At 40.7% G+C, this 18037-nt stretch overlaps 1 protein-coding gene across 4 annotated transcripts in view; it reads right to left on the bottom strand.

Moving 5' to 3' along the window:
* Positions 1 to 676: 676 nt before the first annotated feature.
* The window catches only part of FTCDNL1 (formiminotransferase cyclodeaminase N-terminal like), a 49138-nt gene continuing 31777 nt past the window's right edge, over positions 677 to 18037 (bottom strand). For all 4 annotated transcript variants that reach the window (XM_060151369.1, XM_060151370.1, XM_060151367.1 and 1 more), the window contains 2 exons: positions 13610 to 13795; positions 677 to 3058 (listed from right to left, as the gene is read on the bottom strand). In XM_060151369.1, the coding sequence (XP_060007352.1) occupies positions 2622 to 3058; positions 13610 to 13795 (623 nt within the window). In that variant the 3' untranslated portion in view covers positions 677 to 2621. The remainder of the gene's footprint in view (positions 3059 to 13609; positions 13796 to 18037) is intronic.

Below are 18037 nucleotides of genomic sequence, written 5' to 3'. Positions count from 1 at the left end.
AAAGGTAAATATGAATCAGGGTATTTGTTAGTTTGATCAGATTTTTCTCAACCCAATTTGATAATCCTTCTTATTGTTATAGATCCATCCTGGCTACTTCTGCCAGCTCATACATAGAGAGAGCTGATGATGCCACATCCGTCCAAAGGATAAGCCTTCAGCAACTTACAGCTGTTTCAGATTTTCTAAAGAACCATGGTGGAGCAAGGGAGAAAGGGAAGAGAGAAAGACAATAGAAAAAAATAGCGAAATTAGAATATGAACAAGTGGTAAGAAGTGAGGTTGAGCTGGTTTTGAAAATTGTTTGTAACAAAAATAGTAAATTATTGTCTTAAATAGACAGCTGGGCTTCCCTGGTGGCGCAGTGGTTGAGAGTCCACCTGCCGATGCAGGGGACACAGGTTCGTGCCCCGGTCTGGGAGGATCCCACATGCTGCGGAGCGGCTGAGCCCATCAGCCATGGCCGCTGAGCCTGCGCGTCCGGAGCCTGTGTCCCGCAACGGGAGAGGCCACAACAGTGAGAGGCCCGCGTACCGCAAAACAAAGCAAAACAAAACAAAAGACAGCTGGATCAAATGCCAAATTTAATCAACTCCATTTTAAACCATTAACTAAGCCTCACATGTAGTGCCCAAGTCCATCATAATAGATTAAAAAGGGAAAAACAGATCTTATATGTTTGTACACTTTAATGGATATTAGAAATTTGACAAAATTTTATTTAGAAAGTGTGGGCTTAGTGAAATTATCTTATTCACATGTTTGTTTTTTGTGTTTTTTTAAATTTTTATGAAATTAATATATAATTTTTAATAATTGTGGTAAAATATACATAAAATTTACCATTTTAACCATTTTTAAGTGTGTAGTTCAGTGGCATTAAGTATTCATATTATCGTACAACCATCACCACTATCCATCTCCAGAATTATTTTTTCATCTTCAAAAGCTGAAACTCCGTACACCCATTAAATAGATGTTTGGTTATAAATAGGCCTTGCTCAAAACTGGCAGTCTAGAATGCAGTGATACGAATCTGGAGAGGTTAATCCAGGCAAGTGGCAAAGGAATCAACTCCTACTACAACCCCTAATGACTCAGTGACAACCTGTGCTTCTACCCTCTCTCATGTGTTTAATATTGATGACCAAAACTGAAGCAAAGCTCTAGAAAAAGTGTTAATATATTTGATTTTTACATTACAGCTTACAAAGTACTTCCATTTATCCCCTAGAACACAATCTGAGTGGGAACTCTTTTCCCTGTTTTATAGGCAATGAAACTATGCCTACGGGGAAGGTAAGGGCAAGGACCAGAACCCAAGCCAGAATCCACTGTCCATCGCTTATCCTACTAGGCCACATGGCCTCTGCCAAAGCAAGAGAAAAAAGAGGCATGACTACTTCTCAGCTCTCCCGGACTCACTGGGTCTAACTGGAGAGCATTTGCTCTCTTCATCACAGCAACTAAACTTCCTTACGCCTGAAAACCACACCTGGTTCATCATTTCTCGATCTTTGCTGTATTTATATTAAACAGCAAAAAGAAAACACCCCCAAAAAAGCACAATTCTGAAACACAATTAATGCAATCACAGTCAAGAGTCAAATGTAAGTCAAAAAAATATACTAGGATAGATTACTGGATCCTATAAAAAGACTGAGTTCAACCTCTTTTTTATTTTTAATTACTTAAAATAAACTCACATTATGTGCTCTTATTAGACAAGACCATAATCTTTCTTGCTAAACAAAACCTATGGAAAAATTCATTTCTTTGTGCTTTATGAACAGAAAGCATCTTGTACCAAAGAATTATAAGCACTAAGGATTTACATAAAATTGCCAGAATCAGCAAGTGGTGGCTTCTTTCAGTTCACAGAGAGGCAACCTATTTTGATTTCTTTCAAATAACATTTTTCCACCAAAACCCTTCTCTTTGCTCAAGAGCAATAAATTCCCTAAACCTTCAGACTTCCCATTTAAATTCCAAAAAGGATAAATACAATCCCTTGAAGTCATGCCCAACACCATCATTCCACTTCTCCACATAAACATAAAAAAATTAGACAAATCTGGCTCCAGAATGAACAGTGGGTCATCCCAAACAAGGCAGGAAAGAACAATCATGCTTCGAAAGAGTAATTTTATTTTATAATTCTCCCCATTTTTTAGTTACTTAGTACTTGATTTTTAAAAGTGCACATTAAAAAAATGATTACTTAAAAAATGAGAGTTGAATACAGGACTCTGGAATAAAGAGGTCAGGAAAACCAAATAAATTGAGTCCGTTTTTAGTTTTGTTCATGATAATTAAAGACGATTTGGCAACGATGGCCATTTTAACCAGCTGATTCAGGAGGGCTTCTAGTACATGCAAGTGCATGAACTTGATACAGAGGAGGATTTCACGAAGTTTTAATGATGACTAGAAATATCATGAGGCGATTATGGACAATCTTTCAACACCTGTTGTTGTCACTGGACAGAGAATGCTTCCAGTTTTCCAATTCACAGCTGGAACCAAGCTCTTGGATCTTCCACTCGTCTTCACTGGCCAAAAGAAAACTTTGTAATGGCTGATATTTTTTCCTTACAATTTCAATGAAGCCTTAGATTGGATCACATGAAAATGCCTCTACGTATCTTCCAGAACTCCCCAATACCTTCCTTAATAGCATATTCAGCACAGTTCTTGCACTCTTGGGGTGTAAATCCAATTAATGCTCTTCCTTTAATGCCAATTCCCTGATCACTTGCCAATTTTTTAACTTGAGCTTCTATGTAATGAGGAGATACATAATAAAAATGGTCCCCAAGGACACTGTAAGCCATGTATTGAGAGCCTTCTGAGGTGTCTGTAACTTCTTGATCTTCAAAACTCTCTACATTGCAAGCTATCTCAATTTTCCCTTCGTGAGGAAAAGCCATCGTTTGGACGCCCTTCAATCCATTCACATTTGAGCCCCGAATGGCACTAGCAATCTCTTTTCCCAGAGCCAAGTCTTGAGAATCTATGGTAACATTGCAGTTCATCACATATGGGCTAGCGCCGATGCCTAAATCATTAGAAAAGCATGTTAATCAAGCAAAGTGAAAGCCTCATTTTGAAGATTCTATTTTTTACCCAATTTTAATCCAAGGAGTTTCCTTTACTTGGTTTTACTTTTAAAATAATACACAAATATTCCTCATTATCAACTCCAGAATTGTCTAAAGGTCATACATATTTTTAATAACAGAGTTATTTGAGCTATAAGCAGATACTTTTATCTACTCTAAATGTACCTGGATGTTTTTTCTAGAATGGTTAAGAAAAGCCCAGACTTTCTAAAGTATCAACAGATATTTCAAAAGGCACATTTGAAAATTAAATATCAACAGCAGCAAAATGTCTTGGCCTTCCATTCATTTCGAAGGCCATCTCCACAGGGGCTGGAATTCAGTGCCAGGACTACGGGTCTGGGAGACAGGAATAAATCACACTCTGTACCCATCCCTTCCACCCCAAACACAGACCCATCATCACTGAGCTAGGTTAAGATCGGATTCAAATGAACCTCAGCAACAGTCTTGGCTAGGAAAGGAGGTCACTAAAAAGTGACAAACAGTCTTGGAATTGGGAAGGACAAAGGGACTCTTGTGTCTCATGACCATGTGGGTTTGGCAGGGCAGGGTTTGGGGCACTATGTATACCTTCTTGGTATAACCAGTTGGAGGCATCTCTTTCTTCCATCCCCAGCTTCCCAAGGGACTGGGACTGCCATTGCTACTCCAGAGCCTGGTTACTCTAGAGCCCAGGGGCAACTGTCCTGCTTTTCCCTGCCTTGGGGAAGATGCAGCTCATGTTACATAAATAGCCCTGCTCTAATTATAGTTTACATTATAAGATGGACAACTTGGTTAAATTAGCATTGGTATAAAAAGCTTAGGTTTGCAGTTTCTTCATTTTGGGGGAACTTTACATTTCTAAACGCAAAGTGACTAGGGATTGATGAGGGATAAAAGGCTGACCTCACCTTCAGCATAAGACAATTCTTTAGTTACTATTCCAACATTATTTTACTGTCAATGCTTTCTCTTGCTACTTTCAAACTTATTGCTCATGGTGTCAGTATCCAGTGAGAGATCCTGCTGAATTCACTTTCCCCTAGACAGCCGTGGTTTGGGGGCTTTGCTGCCTAGCCTGGGTACTCTCATACTAATAGACGCTTTACAGAAAATCAGCACACGGAAACCACATTTCATCTTTTTCCCACACATGTACATAATGAAACATTTCAACTCCCGAGGCTGGGCCTCTTCCTACTGGGAATTCTGCAGGAATGAATCAGATTACAGTATTTCTCCATAATGCTTATTTCATAAAAATTAAATTTCCTAACAGTCAATACATATCTCTCTCAACCTCATACACCAATCACTTACTCTAAATACCTTTGAGAATTGTATCAGTTTTAACATTTCACAGAGTACAATTGGAAATTTTTCTTGTCAATGCTAATGTCATTCATTAATGGAAAGCATCCAAGCATGGTTTCTCTCTCCTCTACCCCTCAACAGGTAATGTTACAAACAGTCCCATTTTTCTCATATCTGATATACATACCCTATTCTGACTCAAGAAGTGGCCTCATCTTTATCATTATTCAAATAGCTAGATCACACTCAGATTTTGCTGAAAAGTATGTATACATATATTGGGTTATCCTAAGTATTGATACTATTCAAAATACTTATTGGGCCTATTGTGCTTTGCTATACCAGAACTTTGATATGCCCAGTCAACATTCAGATATTCATATGTAAGTTATCAGCTTGGGGGAGCTAGTCACTTCCAAGGGAAGTTCATTCATATGGACCCAGGGCTCTTCCTCCCCACAGTATGGTGGCATGGACCATTCCATCCCTAAAGACATGGGACTTTTTCTGAATCCCCCATCCAGCAGATTCCAAGGCACCTGTTACCACCATGTGCCCAATAACTGTACCTTCTGTCACAGAATTTCTAAAATTGATCATTCTTGCTAATAAATGAACTCATTACCTAAGATAAGTTATTAGATGTAGAATAAGCTTAGATGTTAAGTCCAGAGCACAAGAGTGCCATAAAGAATTCACTTGTCCCAACACTGATTTACTTAATTAAAATAAATCTCTACTTAAAAAATACCTTCAAAAGCTAATTATTTCTTAGATAAATAAAATTGAACATTAGAAGTAACTTTTATATTCTCTTCTAAATAAAATAAGAGTAATCACAAACAACACAGAATAATCATTTCTTTTGTGTATGCTCTTGTTATGTGTGTTTTAAATTCTTTTTTTAAATTTATTTATTTATTTTTGGCTGCATTGGGTCTTTGTTGCTGTGCATGGTCTGTCTCTAGTTATGTTGAGCACGGGTTACTCTTCCTTGCGGTGCGCGGGCTTCAGTAGTTGTGGCACGCGGGCTCAATAGTTGTGGCTCACGGGCTGTAGAGCACAGGCTCAGTAGTTGTGGCGCACGGTCTTAGTCGCTCCATGTCATGTGGGATCTTCCCGGACCAGGGATCGAACCCGTGTCCCCTGCATTGGCAGGCGGATTCTTAACCACTGTGCCTCCAGGGAAGTCCCTTAAATACTTCTATTAAACTTTAATTATACAATAATTAATTTTGTTTTATCATTATATCTTATTCAAGCAGTGAATAAACAGAGACAGTCAATGAAGCTGAGAAGTTTCTGGCCTAATCAGGTAGTAGTACCCTTCCTGAGGGGTTGTGAGGTCATGACCCATTTCTTAGAAGGAAAGAAAGGAAGAAAGGAAGAAAGGGAGAAAGAAAGGGAAAAAGAAAAGAAAAGAAAAGAAGAAGAGGGCTTCCCTGGTGGCGCAGTGGTTGAGAGTCCACCTGCCGATGCAGGGGACATGGGTTCGTGCCCCAGTCCCGGAAGATCCCACATGCCGGGAGCAGCTAGGCCCGTGAGCCATAGCTGCTGAGCCTGCGTGTCCGGAGCCTGTGCTCCGCAACGGGAGAGGCCACAACAGTGAGAGGCCCGTGTACCGCAAAAAAAAAAAAAAGAAAAGAAGAAGAGAAACTGCCTTCTGCCCAAATGCACGCATTTCTAATTCCTCCATTTATCCTTCCCACGTCCAACACCAATATGGTGATCCAATTCTAATGAATCAAATTCTGCATTTAAATCCAGCAGTCCCAGTGACCTTATATGAAATGCTGAATTTGATTTTTTTATGCTAGTTTAAACTTAGTAAAGATTCTTTAAATAAGGGAGGTAATTAATCCCAGAAAATCGTAATTCTAGTTAAATGTCATATAATTAAAGAAATTCCATTTTTTGCTCTAAAATTAGAAACCTGATGTGAAAGTTTGTTTCTCAGTTTGTGGTCTCGCCCCGCTCCTGCCTCCCGCAGATTGGCACTCGGCTGCTCTGGCGGCAGCATGAATCTCCTCACTGCAAAGCTGAAATTCCAATTTTATTCCAACGCAACTGTCACAACGCCCTGAAGCAAGCTAAAAACAAGGAAAAAAATCTTTGGTATGATTTCACTTTCCATGTGTTCTTTAATGAAAAATTTATCATTCTAAATATTGGTGTTTACTCCTAGTTATATACTTTTTTTATCAAAAAGAAAAAGAAACTGAGATTCAGTTGCTATTATTTCACAGGGAAATATAACAGGCCTGATGTTTTCCTGACAATTCTGTTATTTTCTTGTGTGGAAACACTGTATTTATCATATACTGTACGGCTGGTGATTCAGATATTGTAGAGACCTTATGGTGAACTGATATAGATGTAAACTCTTTACGCCAGATTGTTTAAGCATAAAAAAAACAAATGCACTTAATTAACATCTGATGTGTAGCTTTTGCAAACACAAATGCAATATTTGTGTTTGAGCACTGGCAGTAATGACTGTGAACTATGCTATTAATGTCTGGTTTAAAGATGCTTGCGGTAGGACCATGTCTGGAATAACACAAATAAAAAACTGCATTCAGACAAAACAATAGTGAAGAGGCCATTAGAAAAATGAAAAAACAGCACTCAAAAGAAACACATGTATTTTTTTCCCCCTTTAGATCAAAATTATTCTCAAAAATAGTTCCAGGTGCCATCATCTTCAATCAATTAATGGTGAAAAGATTCTATATATTTTCCTCCACAGAAAGGATTTCATTTTAGGGAGTCAGAAGTTGCTAAGGGATGTATTTAGAAGTTCTATTTATCATATTAAGTTCCTCTTTGGCGGCTTAGTTTTAAAAGATGCATGAGGAGAGAGCCGAGGTGGTGCTTTGGGATATTTGGCATTTTTATATCTGAAGAGAGAACTGCAAATTTGTGGATTACATTACAGTTTGAATAAATAAAGAGATTCTCATGAACTAATGTGCGACTCCCTCATTAAATATGTTTTTACTGAAAACCTGCTGAGTTCCAGGAACCATGCAGGTTACTGGGTGTAAAAACATGAAAGTTAAAATAACATAAAACCTAGCCTAAATGTGGTCCTTGCTTCAGACTAACAAACAGAGCAAGAAAACAGACTTGGAACTCAAGTTCAAAAATATAAACAGCTGTTATTACACCAAAAGCAATTAGTCATCATTACGTATTGGTATTTTAAATTTTTTAGAACATGTACTAAAGAGAAACCACAGCTGAAACAGGACATTTGATGACTAAAGCCATAAAACTCAAACATAATTGCTAAGTCCAATACTCCCATGGCGGGAAGAATGCAGGACTCTTATGCATGTGGCCAAATCCACAGAAAAGAAAGCTGAGTGACACTGTGTGGCATAGGGCCGGCAGTGGCTCCCCGTGAGTCTGAATTCAAGTTCTACCTCTTCAGGGACACTGCCTCTGCTCAGCTGTCTTTCAGCAAAATGGCTATGACGTTTTCCCACTCTGCAAGGAATTGTGAGCCTCAATTTCTCAACTCTGAATCTTTCAGAGTAACAGTACTTCAGAGAGGAAATCACAGAGGTAGATACATGTTAATATCATAATGGAATGAAGCCAGTCCAGTTGAAAGGAACCTCAGGTGACCTGCCTGCTCCCAGGTTTTCTATAGAACAGTGCCTTTCACCAGCTCATGCAGAGACAAAAGCAAAGTCCTTCATGCTTCTATTACAGGTTACACACTTAATTACACATTGAGCCTTTCATCTTCCATCACTCCAACTAGATTTACAAGCAAATGTAGAAAATTATGAAAATAGGTTCCTCAAAACAGGACTCATTCTAAAACTAGAAATTATTTTTCAAAGACTAGGTAAAGTTTTGGGTGTGAAGTAAACGGCATTATTCAATGTCAAGAAAAGTGCCTGATGCTGCAACTTCTCATTTACTGAGACAGAAGTAAGCAGGGACAGCTCTCACCAACCCATTGAAATAACTAAACAGAAGTTCTTGATTCCAAGATGTGCCAATTACCTCCATCTATGATTCCTAAGGCATCATATGAAACTACAGTTCAAAGAATTGTCCCTCTATTTTTAAACAATGATGCATAAATGCAGGCCAGTCATATATCAGCCAGCGGTGTTTAAATTATCCTATAAATGTTTAGGGTTTTAAAATATATATGTATAAAGTATTTATTTATAGATCTAAAAGTATCAACTATTACTGCTTTGTCCTTATTTATGTTCCTCATGAGCTGGCCAACTACAAACTTTTAAAAGGAATTTGGTTTAAAAGATTTTGTGTGTTTGGCACTGACTATGGGTGTTAATCATTTCTGAGCTCACTTTTTTCTCTTCTGTTTATAATATTCTCAGGGAACTTCAAAACAGAAACCTGTTCCCTTATAGATTCTGCTTCCTCTTGGGTACTGTGTAGATTACTTTGTCACTGGAAAGTTAACTGTAAGTGTTCAGTTGATAGCACCAATCATTTCTATTTAATTTTTTTAGGAAAAGAAATAAATACAGCAATGTGTTGAAGCTTTTCTGTTTTGATGGGAGGAGTGGAAAACTATGTTGAGAAACATTGATGTAAATAAAAAATGTTAGAAAAATATATAAAGCCATTAAATTTAAAAATAAGGAGGGAAATCGCCATAGTTAGGAACTAAATTCACTGAAAAATTAGATGAATAACATTTCTACCCTAATGACAGAGGTGCTAGAAATTCTCCTTCAGTAGATATTACTTTTAAAAATGAAAACATTTTACTCCTTCTTACGTAAGTGTTTCTTAAGAGATAATTCGTGCAAGTAAGGTAACCTAAGATTTCGGTTGATTATGTGCCTTAAACTCGAATTATAATCTTGTTCATGAAATATTAGAAACTGTTTATCCATATCCTTTATTCACTGTTCCTCTCTGAAACATTTTACTTTTCTATTAGAATCTGCTTTGAGCCTATTAAATGAGGTGTCTCTCGATGAGTAACAGTCTACCTAGCCTTGGCAACTTATAATTTTCATGTTTTTTGCACAAACTGAGGATTCTGCCACTTAGGAGATATTAGCAAAAAAGACATACGGAGGGGAAAGTTGTGCTACTTTTCCCTTCTTATCTTAAATCTTTCATCAGCAATCTGAATAAATGCAATGACACCCAGCTTTTATAAAACTGATCATTGATAAACCTCAATAATTACCCTTTATGAAAGATGATGGAAAGTAATCACAAGATCAAATCGATTTAGAGAAATAATGAAAATAAGTTGAAAGCTTTAAGAATTTACGAACACTTTTCTTACAAATATATAACATAAATAAAATAAATAAATGCATACATATATTTTACAATATTGAGATCATACTGTTTATACTACTTTATATCCTTTGGCCTTGACACTGGCTTTCTCTCTGCCTGAGACTACTGTCCACATCTCCACGTGGCTAACTGCCTCTCTCCCAGTCTTTGCTCCAACACTGCCTTCACTATGAGGCCTACTTTGGTTTATCCCATTTAAAAACTGTAGTTCAGGACCTCCCTAGTGGCGCAGTGGTTGAGAGTCCGCCTGCCGATGCAGGGGACACGGGTTCGTGCCCCGGTCCGGGAAGACCCCACGTGCCGCGTAGCGGCTGGGCCCGTGAGCCATGGCCGCTGAGCCTGCGTGTCCGGAGCCTGTGCTCTGCAACAGGAGAGGCCACAGTGGTGAGAGGCCCGCGTACCGCAAAAAAAAAAAAAAAAAAAAAAACTGAACAGGACAATGGGAATCATATGTCTGGGATGGGAGTGAACTACAGTTTTGTTTGTTTTTTTGGCTGTAGCACTTATTTTCTAACATACTATATAATTCTTTATTTATTAAGCTTGTTATTTACTGTCGCTCTCTTCACCCCTTCCCCACTGGAATGTAAACTCTTTTTGTTTTGGCTGCGTTGAGTCTTCGTTGCTGCTCGCAGGTTTTCTCTAGTTGCGGCGAACGGGGGCTACTCTTCGTTGCGGTGCGCGGGCTTCTCACTGCGCTGGCTCCTCTTGTTGCGGAGCACGGGCTCTAGGTGCACGGGCTTCAGTAGTTGTGGTACGTGGGCTCAGTAGTTGTGGCTCACGGGCTCTAGAGCGCAGGCTCAATAGTTGTGGCACACGGGCTTAGCTGCTCCGCGGCATGTGAGATCTTCCTGGACCAGGGCTTGAACCTGTGTCCCCTGCATTGGCAGGCAGATTCTTAACCACTGCGCCACCAGGAAAATCCCTGGAATGTAAATTCTTTGAGGGCAAATAAATTCTATTTTCCCCACTGACGATAGTGCCTAGCACATACTAGGTACTTGATAAATATTTGTTGCAGGGACTTCCCTGGTGGTCCAGTGGCTAAGACTCCACGCTCCCAATGCAGGGGGCTCTGGGTTCGATCCCTGGTCAGGGAACTAGCTCCCACATGCTGCAACTAAGAGTTCGCATGCCACAGCTAAGACCCAGCGCAGCCAAATAAATAAATAAATAAAAATATTAAAAAAAAATATTTGTTGCATTAATTAAGAAACTGCAAATTCTCTCTACATTGTATTGTATTTTTCAAGTCTCTAAAAATTCTTCCAAACCTTCACACTTAATTGCTTGCATAATAGTCTTTCACCTAGGTATAGCTTATTTAATAATCACTCTCAAATACTGAACATTTACATTGTTTCCTGTATTTACTATTATAAATAGTTCTTTAATAAACATACTTGTGCATAAGTACATATACTTTTTATTATTTCCTCAGGAATAAATCTATTTCCTTAAGATAAATCTATCACTAGAACTAGAATTTCTGCAAAGCAGTTACATATATTCTTGGAGCTCTTAATACACATCACCAACTCACTTCCAAAAAGTTTATACCAATTGATGCTACCGTTAGTAGCATGAGTGCCTCTAACTAAATATTTATCAGTATCAAATTTTACCTTTAAAATACCATCTTTAAACATTTTTGTCCCAATCTTGGCATTTTAAAGTAAATTTAGGATTTTCAGATGTTGATGAAATTCTCCATGTAAATCACAGATCTCCACATGGAGTAAAAATAGAGAAGAAATTAGAAATCCCAATGGCTTGTCCATTCCAATCAAACAATGTAAAATGGGTGAGATTATCCCAACACCAGACAACCATTAGGTGAGATGGGGGAGCAGTGTTCACTTTGGTTTAGACAATTACAAACCAAGTTTGTTCTTAGAAGATTGAATATGATTAGTGATAACATGAACATTTAGTCTTTAACTCAGATATGCTTTTTAGAGTCCTCTAAAGTTCTCCCTAAATACCGACCCATTCAGTCTCATAGCAATGCAGAAAGAGAATGAAGTTTTTCCAGGGACTGCCTAATCCAATACTAAAGCCAGTTCTGTTCTCTAGTACTAGGATCCCTGCTTCTAATTCCTGTTCACTGACTGTAATCCCAGTCACTGGGCACTGCGCTGACAAGGTTTGTGAAATAATCCTTTCAGTCTTTAGTAAGGCCCAAATTAGAAGCCAGGAAATAGCTGTCTGAAAATTTAGTCACAAACTTACACTTCTACATTTGTGAGACAAATCGTGGGAAAATATGTGAGGTTCAAATTGGCAGGGAGCAATCAGCTTCTTCCTTTTTCCATAAGTAAAGACTAACACACAATTTTTTATAAATCTTTTCTCTAAATGGAAGGAAAAAATGGCCCCTTAGTACTGTGTTCGGCACTTAATAGACATTATTTCAACTTCACAGTCTCATGAGGGAGATATAATTATTATGTCCATTTTATAGATATGGGAACTGAGGCTTAATGAGTTAAGGAACACTCTGAAGTCACACGGCCAATGAACAGCAAGGCCAGGATTCGAGAAGAGCCTCAAAGCCTGCACTGTTTTCATTGTACTGCTCTGCTTGATTATAGATATCATTGGTTTGAGAGCAGAATTCTGCACCAGGGATTAGTAACCAAAAGCCTATGGGTAACTGCACCATGGGGAAATGTGTTTCTTATGGTTGCCCACCTCTTGCTCCTTGGGGACCTAGTATCTTAGTAACGGCCAAAATATTAACTGACTATGAAAATGTTACCTAGCATGGTTTAATTTGTGATCCCTACAGAAGATACTTGAGGGTGAAAGAATTAAGACTCAAATAAATGGCACTAGGATGGTGAAGTGCAGTGAATGGGGATGGCATTTTGGATGGGGTGCTACTGCCTTTTCCGAAGGTAAGCTCTAAGCAAGGAGTGGGTCTGGAGTAGCAGAGAGAGGTAAGAGTTGGTGAGATCCAGGGGAAGGAAGAATACCATTCCCCATGTTTGTTCTCTCTGGCCTAGAGCCTGCTGTGTAGAAAAGCTTGTCTCCAGGGTGCCTCTAGAACTGACTTCCAGCTGTAAGCATCAACTTGGACAAACTGGATGTTTCAGTGCTGAAAGACTTTCCTACCAGCTAAAAGTAAGCTCTACCCAAGTCCTGAGCCACCAAGTGTCCCCAGGATACACGCTCATGCCCAGCACAGCAGCGGGCCTCCAGGACCTGTCCTGGTGTCAACCATTCTCACCATCAGTGGCCACGCTGCCGGGCTCATTATTTATCTTGAACATCACTCTTGGGGGCTCTCATGGAATATATGATGAGGGCTTCCAGCCTCTCTGGTCAGCTCATGAAGGCATGGGTAAGAAAGAGGCATGAGGAGACCTTCAACCAAGCCAAGAAGGAGCCCCAGCTAAAGCCCTCCTGTATTATGTGGGAGGGATCAAATGAAGGTGACCTCAGAATACTCAAGTTTAAAAACAAAAGCAGAGGGGCTTCCCTGGTGGCACAGTGGTTAAGAATCTGCCTTCCAATGCAGGGGACATGGGTTCAAGCCCTGGTCCGGAAAGATCCCACATGCCGTGCAGCAACTAAGCCCGTGCGCCACAGCTACTGAATCTGCGCTCTAGAGCCCACAAGCCACAACTACTGAGCCCACAAGCCACAACTACTGAAGCCCGCGCGTCTAGAGCCCGTGCTCCACAACAAGAGAAGCCACCGCAATGAGAAGCCCGCACACCATGACAAAGAGTAGCCCCTGCTCGCTGCAACTAGAGAAAGCCTGTGTGTAGCAACGAAGACCCAATGCAGCCAAAAATAAATAAATTAAATAAATAAATTAAAAAACAACAACAACAACAACAAAAGCAGAACAAAACCATACTGTGAACCTGTTAAACCACATCTTCGGGCAGGTGCAACTCCCAGGTCAGGTTTAAGAGCACTGAAATCCCTCCTTGTGAACCAGCCCAGTTGTTTCCTTCTCTGGACAAGAGTGCGCTTCTCAGGCAGGTCGGCCTCACCAAAGAAAAACACACTGCAGCCAGGAACACGCTGGACCAGATTCTCAGCAAGGTCTATGGACAGTGGGAAATTTTAACAAAATTAAATTAAAATCAGGCCTAATGAAAGAAAATAAAGCACATAATTTTCTTATTGTGGTAAAATATATTTAACACAAAATTTACCATTTTAACCATTTCTAAGTGTACAGTTCAGTAGCATTAAGTGCGTTCCCATCACTGTTACAACCATCACCACTAAAGCATATAATTCACACAAATTTTAATAATCAAAGTTTGAGCATAATTAATTTTCCCTTGAAGTTAGTCTCATAATAAAAAGTTTGTCTATGTACAAGGAGGCTAGAATTTCTAAGCCATTATGAATCTAATTCCATAAGGAAAATTCATCACTAAGATTAATAAAATTGGTACCTTCAATTTTTTAACTATTTTATAACAGCCCCAAATTATGTATACTGTTAGGAGAAAGAAAAAGTTAAGAATACAGGGGCCAGATCTGCATCGTCCAATATGGTAACCCTTAGCTACACATTCCATTAAATTTTAATTTTAATTAATTAAATGAAATGCAATAAAAGTTAGTTTTTTCAGTTGCATGAGCCACATTTCAAGTGCTCAATAACCACATGTGGCCAGTGGTCTTCCTATTGGACAGTGCAGATACAGAACATTTCCATCATCACAGAAAGTTCTACTGGATAGTATTGGGTCAGATATTCTGTAAGGAAGCCTAGTTTAAATATAATTTTATGGAGGCTACTCTCTGAATGACGTTTTTTCATTCTCTTCTGCCATTTTTATATCTAGATTCTGTCTCTGACCTTATCTTTTCAAGGCAGATTACAGAATTACCTTCCTGTTTTTTCTAGAGCACTGCTTTAGGGGACTGCTGTTTGCAGCTGACAGCATGTTTTCATGGCACTAATCACAGTCCCCTGTAAGCAAGGACAGAGACAGCATAAATTTTTTTCTGATGTATAGATGCAGGTATTTGGGAATTTGGGTACTGGCCTGGGACAGCAGGACTGTGGGCCTCTCCTATTTGGAGGCCCATCATGGAACATCAGAGGCTGAGATGGGGCCTTTAGCCCCACAAGCACAGGAAACCTCTCCAACTACAATTCTGAAGGTTGGTTATTTGTTTGTTTCTAATGTAGACTGCTATGCTGATGGGAGGGGTGAAATGTGGAGGGCATTAAAAAAATTTTGTACCTCTGGGTTGTATGAAGTCTAGGGAAATGTTCTTTTTAAAAAATATTTATTTATTTATTATTAATTTAGTTTGGCTGCACCAGGTCTTAGTTGCGGCCCACGGGATCTTCGTTGAGGCATGTGGGATCTTTAGTTGCAGCATGCGCACTCTTAGTTGCGGCACGCATGCGGGATCTAGTTCCCTGACCAGGGATCGAACCAGGCCCCCTGCATTGGGAGTGCAGTCTTACGCACTGGACCACCAGGGAAGTCCCGGAGAAACATTCTTTCTCTGAGTCAGGTAGAGACTCTAGCACTAGAAGCCTGTGATATGTAGACACCACAAAGCCAAGAAAATCTCCCAAATTTACTAAGTGAACTCTACTTCTTTAACACTACTTTAAGATACTAAAGGAGCATGGGCTTCAGGGCGGGGGAGCGGGCAGATGCCAGTGACACAGTTAACAGAGGTTTAGGAATTGTAAAATAATGATTAGGCAGTTACCTAAGTACTCCCCTCAAATCTGGAATGGCAGAGAGCAGGGGTGGCAGAAGAAAGGGAAAATGGTTTAGGAGACTTAGTTAAGACATCTTAACATCTGACAACTCTCCAAATTGTTTGGATCACCGTTATCTGCTCCAGCCATAACTTAGAGTGACTCACACTTTGGTTGTCACAGGCGCCTAAGACACAAACCGTGATGCTAAAGCCCCTCCTTCTAAATAGAAATAGTGTGACCTATTTCCTGGCTCTGCTCAGTTCTTGGCCTAGCCAGGCCAGCACCTCCATTTGGAACTACAGTTCTGGAGTATTGCGTAAGTTTATAAAGCCCAGAATGCTGTAAAGGAGGATTCTTGGAGCCTGGTTCTTAAAGGGCAAAGCAGGGGGAGATATTTGCAGTAGCAACTCCCAGCTGTCAGCAGCTGGGGGGTTGAGGGCAGGGGTACATTTTGGTTTAGTAGAATTAGCATATGCTTTTGAGGCCAGAAGATATCGGTTTGAACACCATTTCTGCTCCTTAATACCTGTTTGGGATCTTGAGCAATTTTTTTTGACATCTCTGAGCCTCAAGTTCTTTGTCTGTAAAGTGAAAATGAAAAAAAAAAAAAGCTTCCTCTAAAGCACCAACTCCTTATCTAGAAATCTGGCAATTAAAAGGAATAAAAATAAGCATTTATCCTGCCTTTCCCGTATAAACTGTATTTCAGGGTAGCCAGATAGCCTGAACTGATGAGGGAAAGATTTTTTAATAGAAATAAATCTAACTAATAAATGTGGAAGAAATGAAATGATTAGAAAATCACCATTTTGGAGACCCTAAGAAAATAACTGTTTCAGGCAAAGATCATCAATGGATAAAACCCTCATGAAAAGTCAATTAGGAACAAGGGCAATTCATCTTTGCATCACCAGATATGAGATAATCAGACATTGTGGCTTCCTGATAGGACATATATGAAGCTCACAGCCCACCTTTGAAGAAGTTTTGCCAAAAAAAAAAAAAAGAACTTCAACCCGATCAAGGGGCTAACTTAAAGTCTGTATGAAATGAGAGGGATAAAGAAACAAATTAAATGACACCACAAGGGAGCAAACAGATGATCCAGAATGTAGAAATTCCATACGACAACTGACCTAGTTTCTGCAACCAGTGAATTGGAGGAAAAAAGGGGGGCGGGGAACTGGGCTAGATCAAAAGAGACAGAGATACAACAATCACCTCAATATGTGAACCATGTGTAGATCCAGATTCAGATGAGCCCATCATAGAAAGACGTTTGCTTGGGTTATACACTGGATATTAGATGGTACCAAAAAACGATCATTTTGTTGGGTGTGATAATGGCATTGTGGCGATATAAGAAAATGTCCATATTGCTTACAGATATTTTAAATATGCAGGGGTGAAATAATATGATTTTTGGAACTTGCTTTAAAAAACCTTTAATAAAACTAAAGGAAAAAAGAGGGAGATAAAAAGAGAGGAAAGGAGAAAAAATAAAGGAAGTAAAGAAAAAAGAGGAGAAGGGGGAAGATGGTGGAAGAGTAAGACATGGAGATCACCTTCCTCCCCACAGATACATCAGAAATACATCTACACGTGGAACAACTCCTACAGAACACCTACTGAATGCTGGCAGAAGACTTCAGACCTCCCAAAAGGCAAGAAACTCCCCACGTACCTGGGTAGCGCAAAAGAAAAAAGAATAAACAGAGACAAAAGAATAGGGACGGGACCTGCACCAGTGGGAGGGAGCTGTGAAGGAGGAAAGGTTTCCACACACTAGGAAGCCCCTTCGCAGGCGGAGACTGCGGGTGTTGGAGGGGGGAAGCTTCGGAGCCACGGAGGAGAGCACAGCACAGCAACAGGGGTGCGGAGGGCAAAGCGGAGAGATTCCCACACAGAGGATCGGTGCCGACCCGCACTCACCAGCCACTCACCAGCCCGAGAGGCTTGTCTGCTCAACCGCCGAGGCGGGCGGGGCTGGGAGTTGAGGCTCGGGCTTCGGTCGGAGCGCCGGGAGAGGACTGGGGTTGGCGGCGTGAACACAGCCTGCAGGGGGTTAGTGCGCCACGGCTAGCCGGGAGGGAGTCCGGGGAAAAGTCTGGAGCTGCCAGAGGCAAGAGACTTTTTCTTCCCTCTTTGTTTCCTGGTGCGCGAGAAGAGGGGATTAAGACCGCTGCTTAAAGGAGCTCCAGAGATGGGCGCGAGCCGCGGCTAAAAGCGCGGACCCCACAGACAGGCATAAGACGCTAAGGCTCTTGCTGCCACCACCAAGAAGCCTGTGTGCGAGCACAGGTCACTAGCCACACCCCACTTCCGGGGAGCCTGTGCAGCCCGCCACCGCCAGGGTCCCGGGATCCAGGGACAACTTCCCCGGGAGAACGCACGGCGTGCCTCAGGCTGGTGCAACGTCACGCCGGCCTCTGCCGCCGCAGGCCCGCCCCGCACTCCGTGCCCCTCCCTCCCCCCGGCCTGAGTGAGCCAGGCCCCCGAATCAGCTGCTCCTTTAACCCCGTCCTGTCTGAGCGAAGAACAGACTCCCTCAGACGACCTACACGCAGAGGCGGAGCCAAATCCAAAGCTGAGCCCCGGGAGC

Source organism: Lagenorhynchus albirostris, chromosome 6, assembly GCF_949774975.1.
Source record: "Lagenorhynchus albirostris chromosome 6, mLagAlb1.1, whole genome shotgun sequence".
Classification (NCBI taxonomy): Eukaryota; Metazoa; Chordata; class Mammalia; order Artiodactyla; family Delphinidae; genus Lagenorhynchus; species Lagenorhynchus albirostris.
The sequence above is the reverse complement of the archived record's forward strand: the minus strand, read 5'-3'. Positions and strand labels throughout refer to the sequence as shown.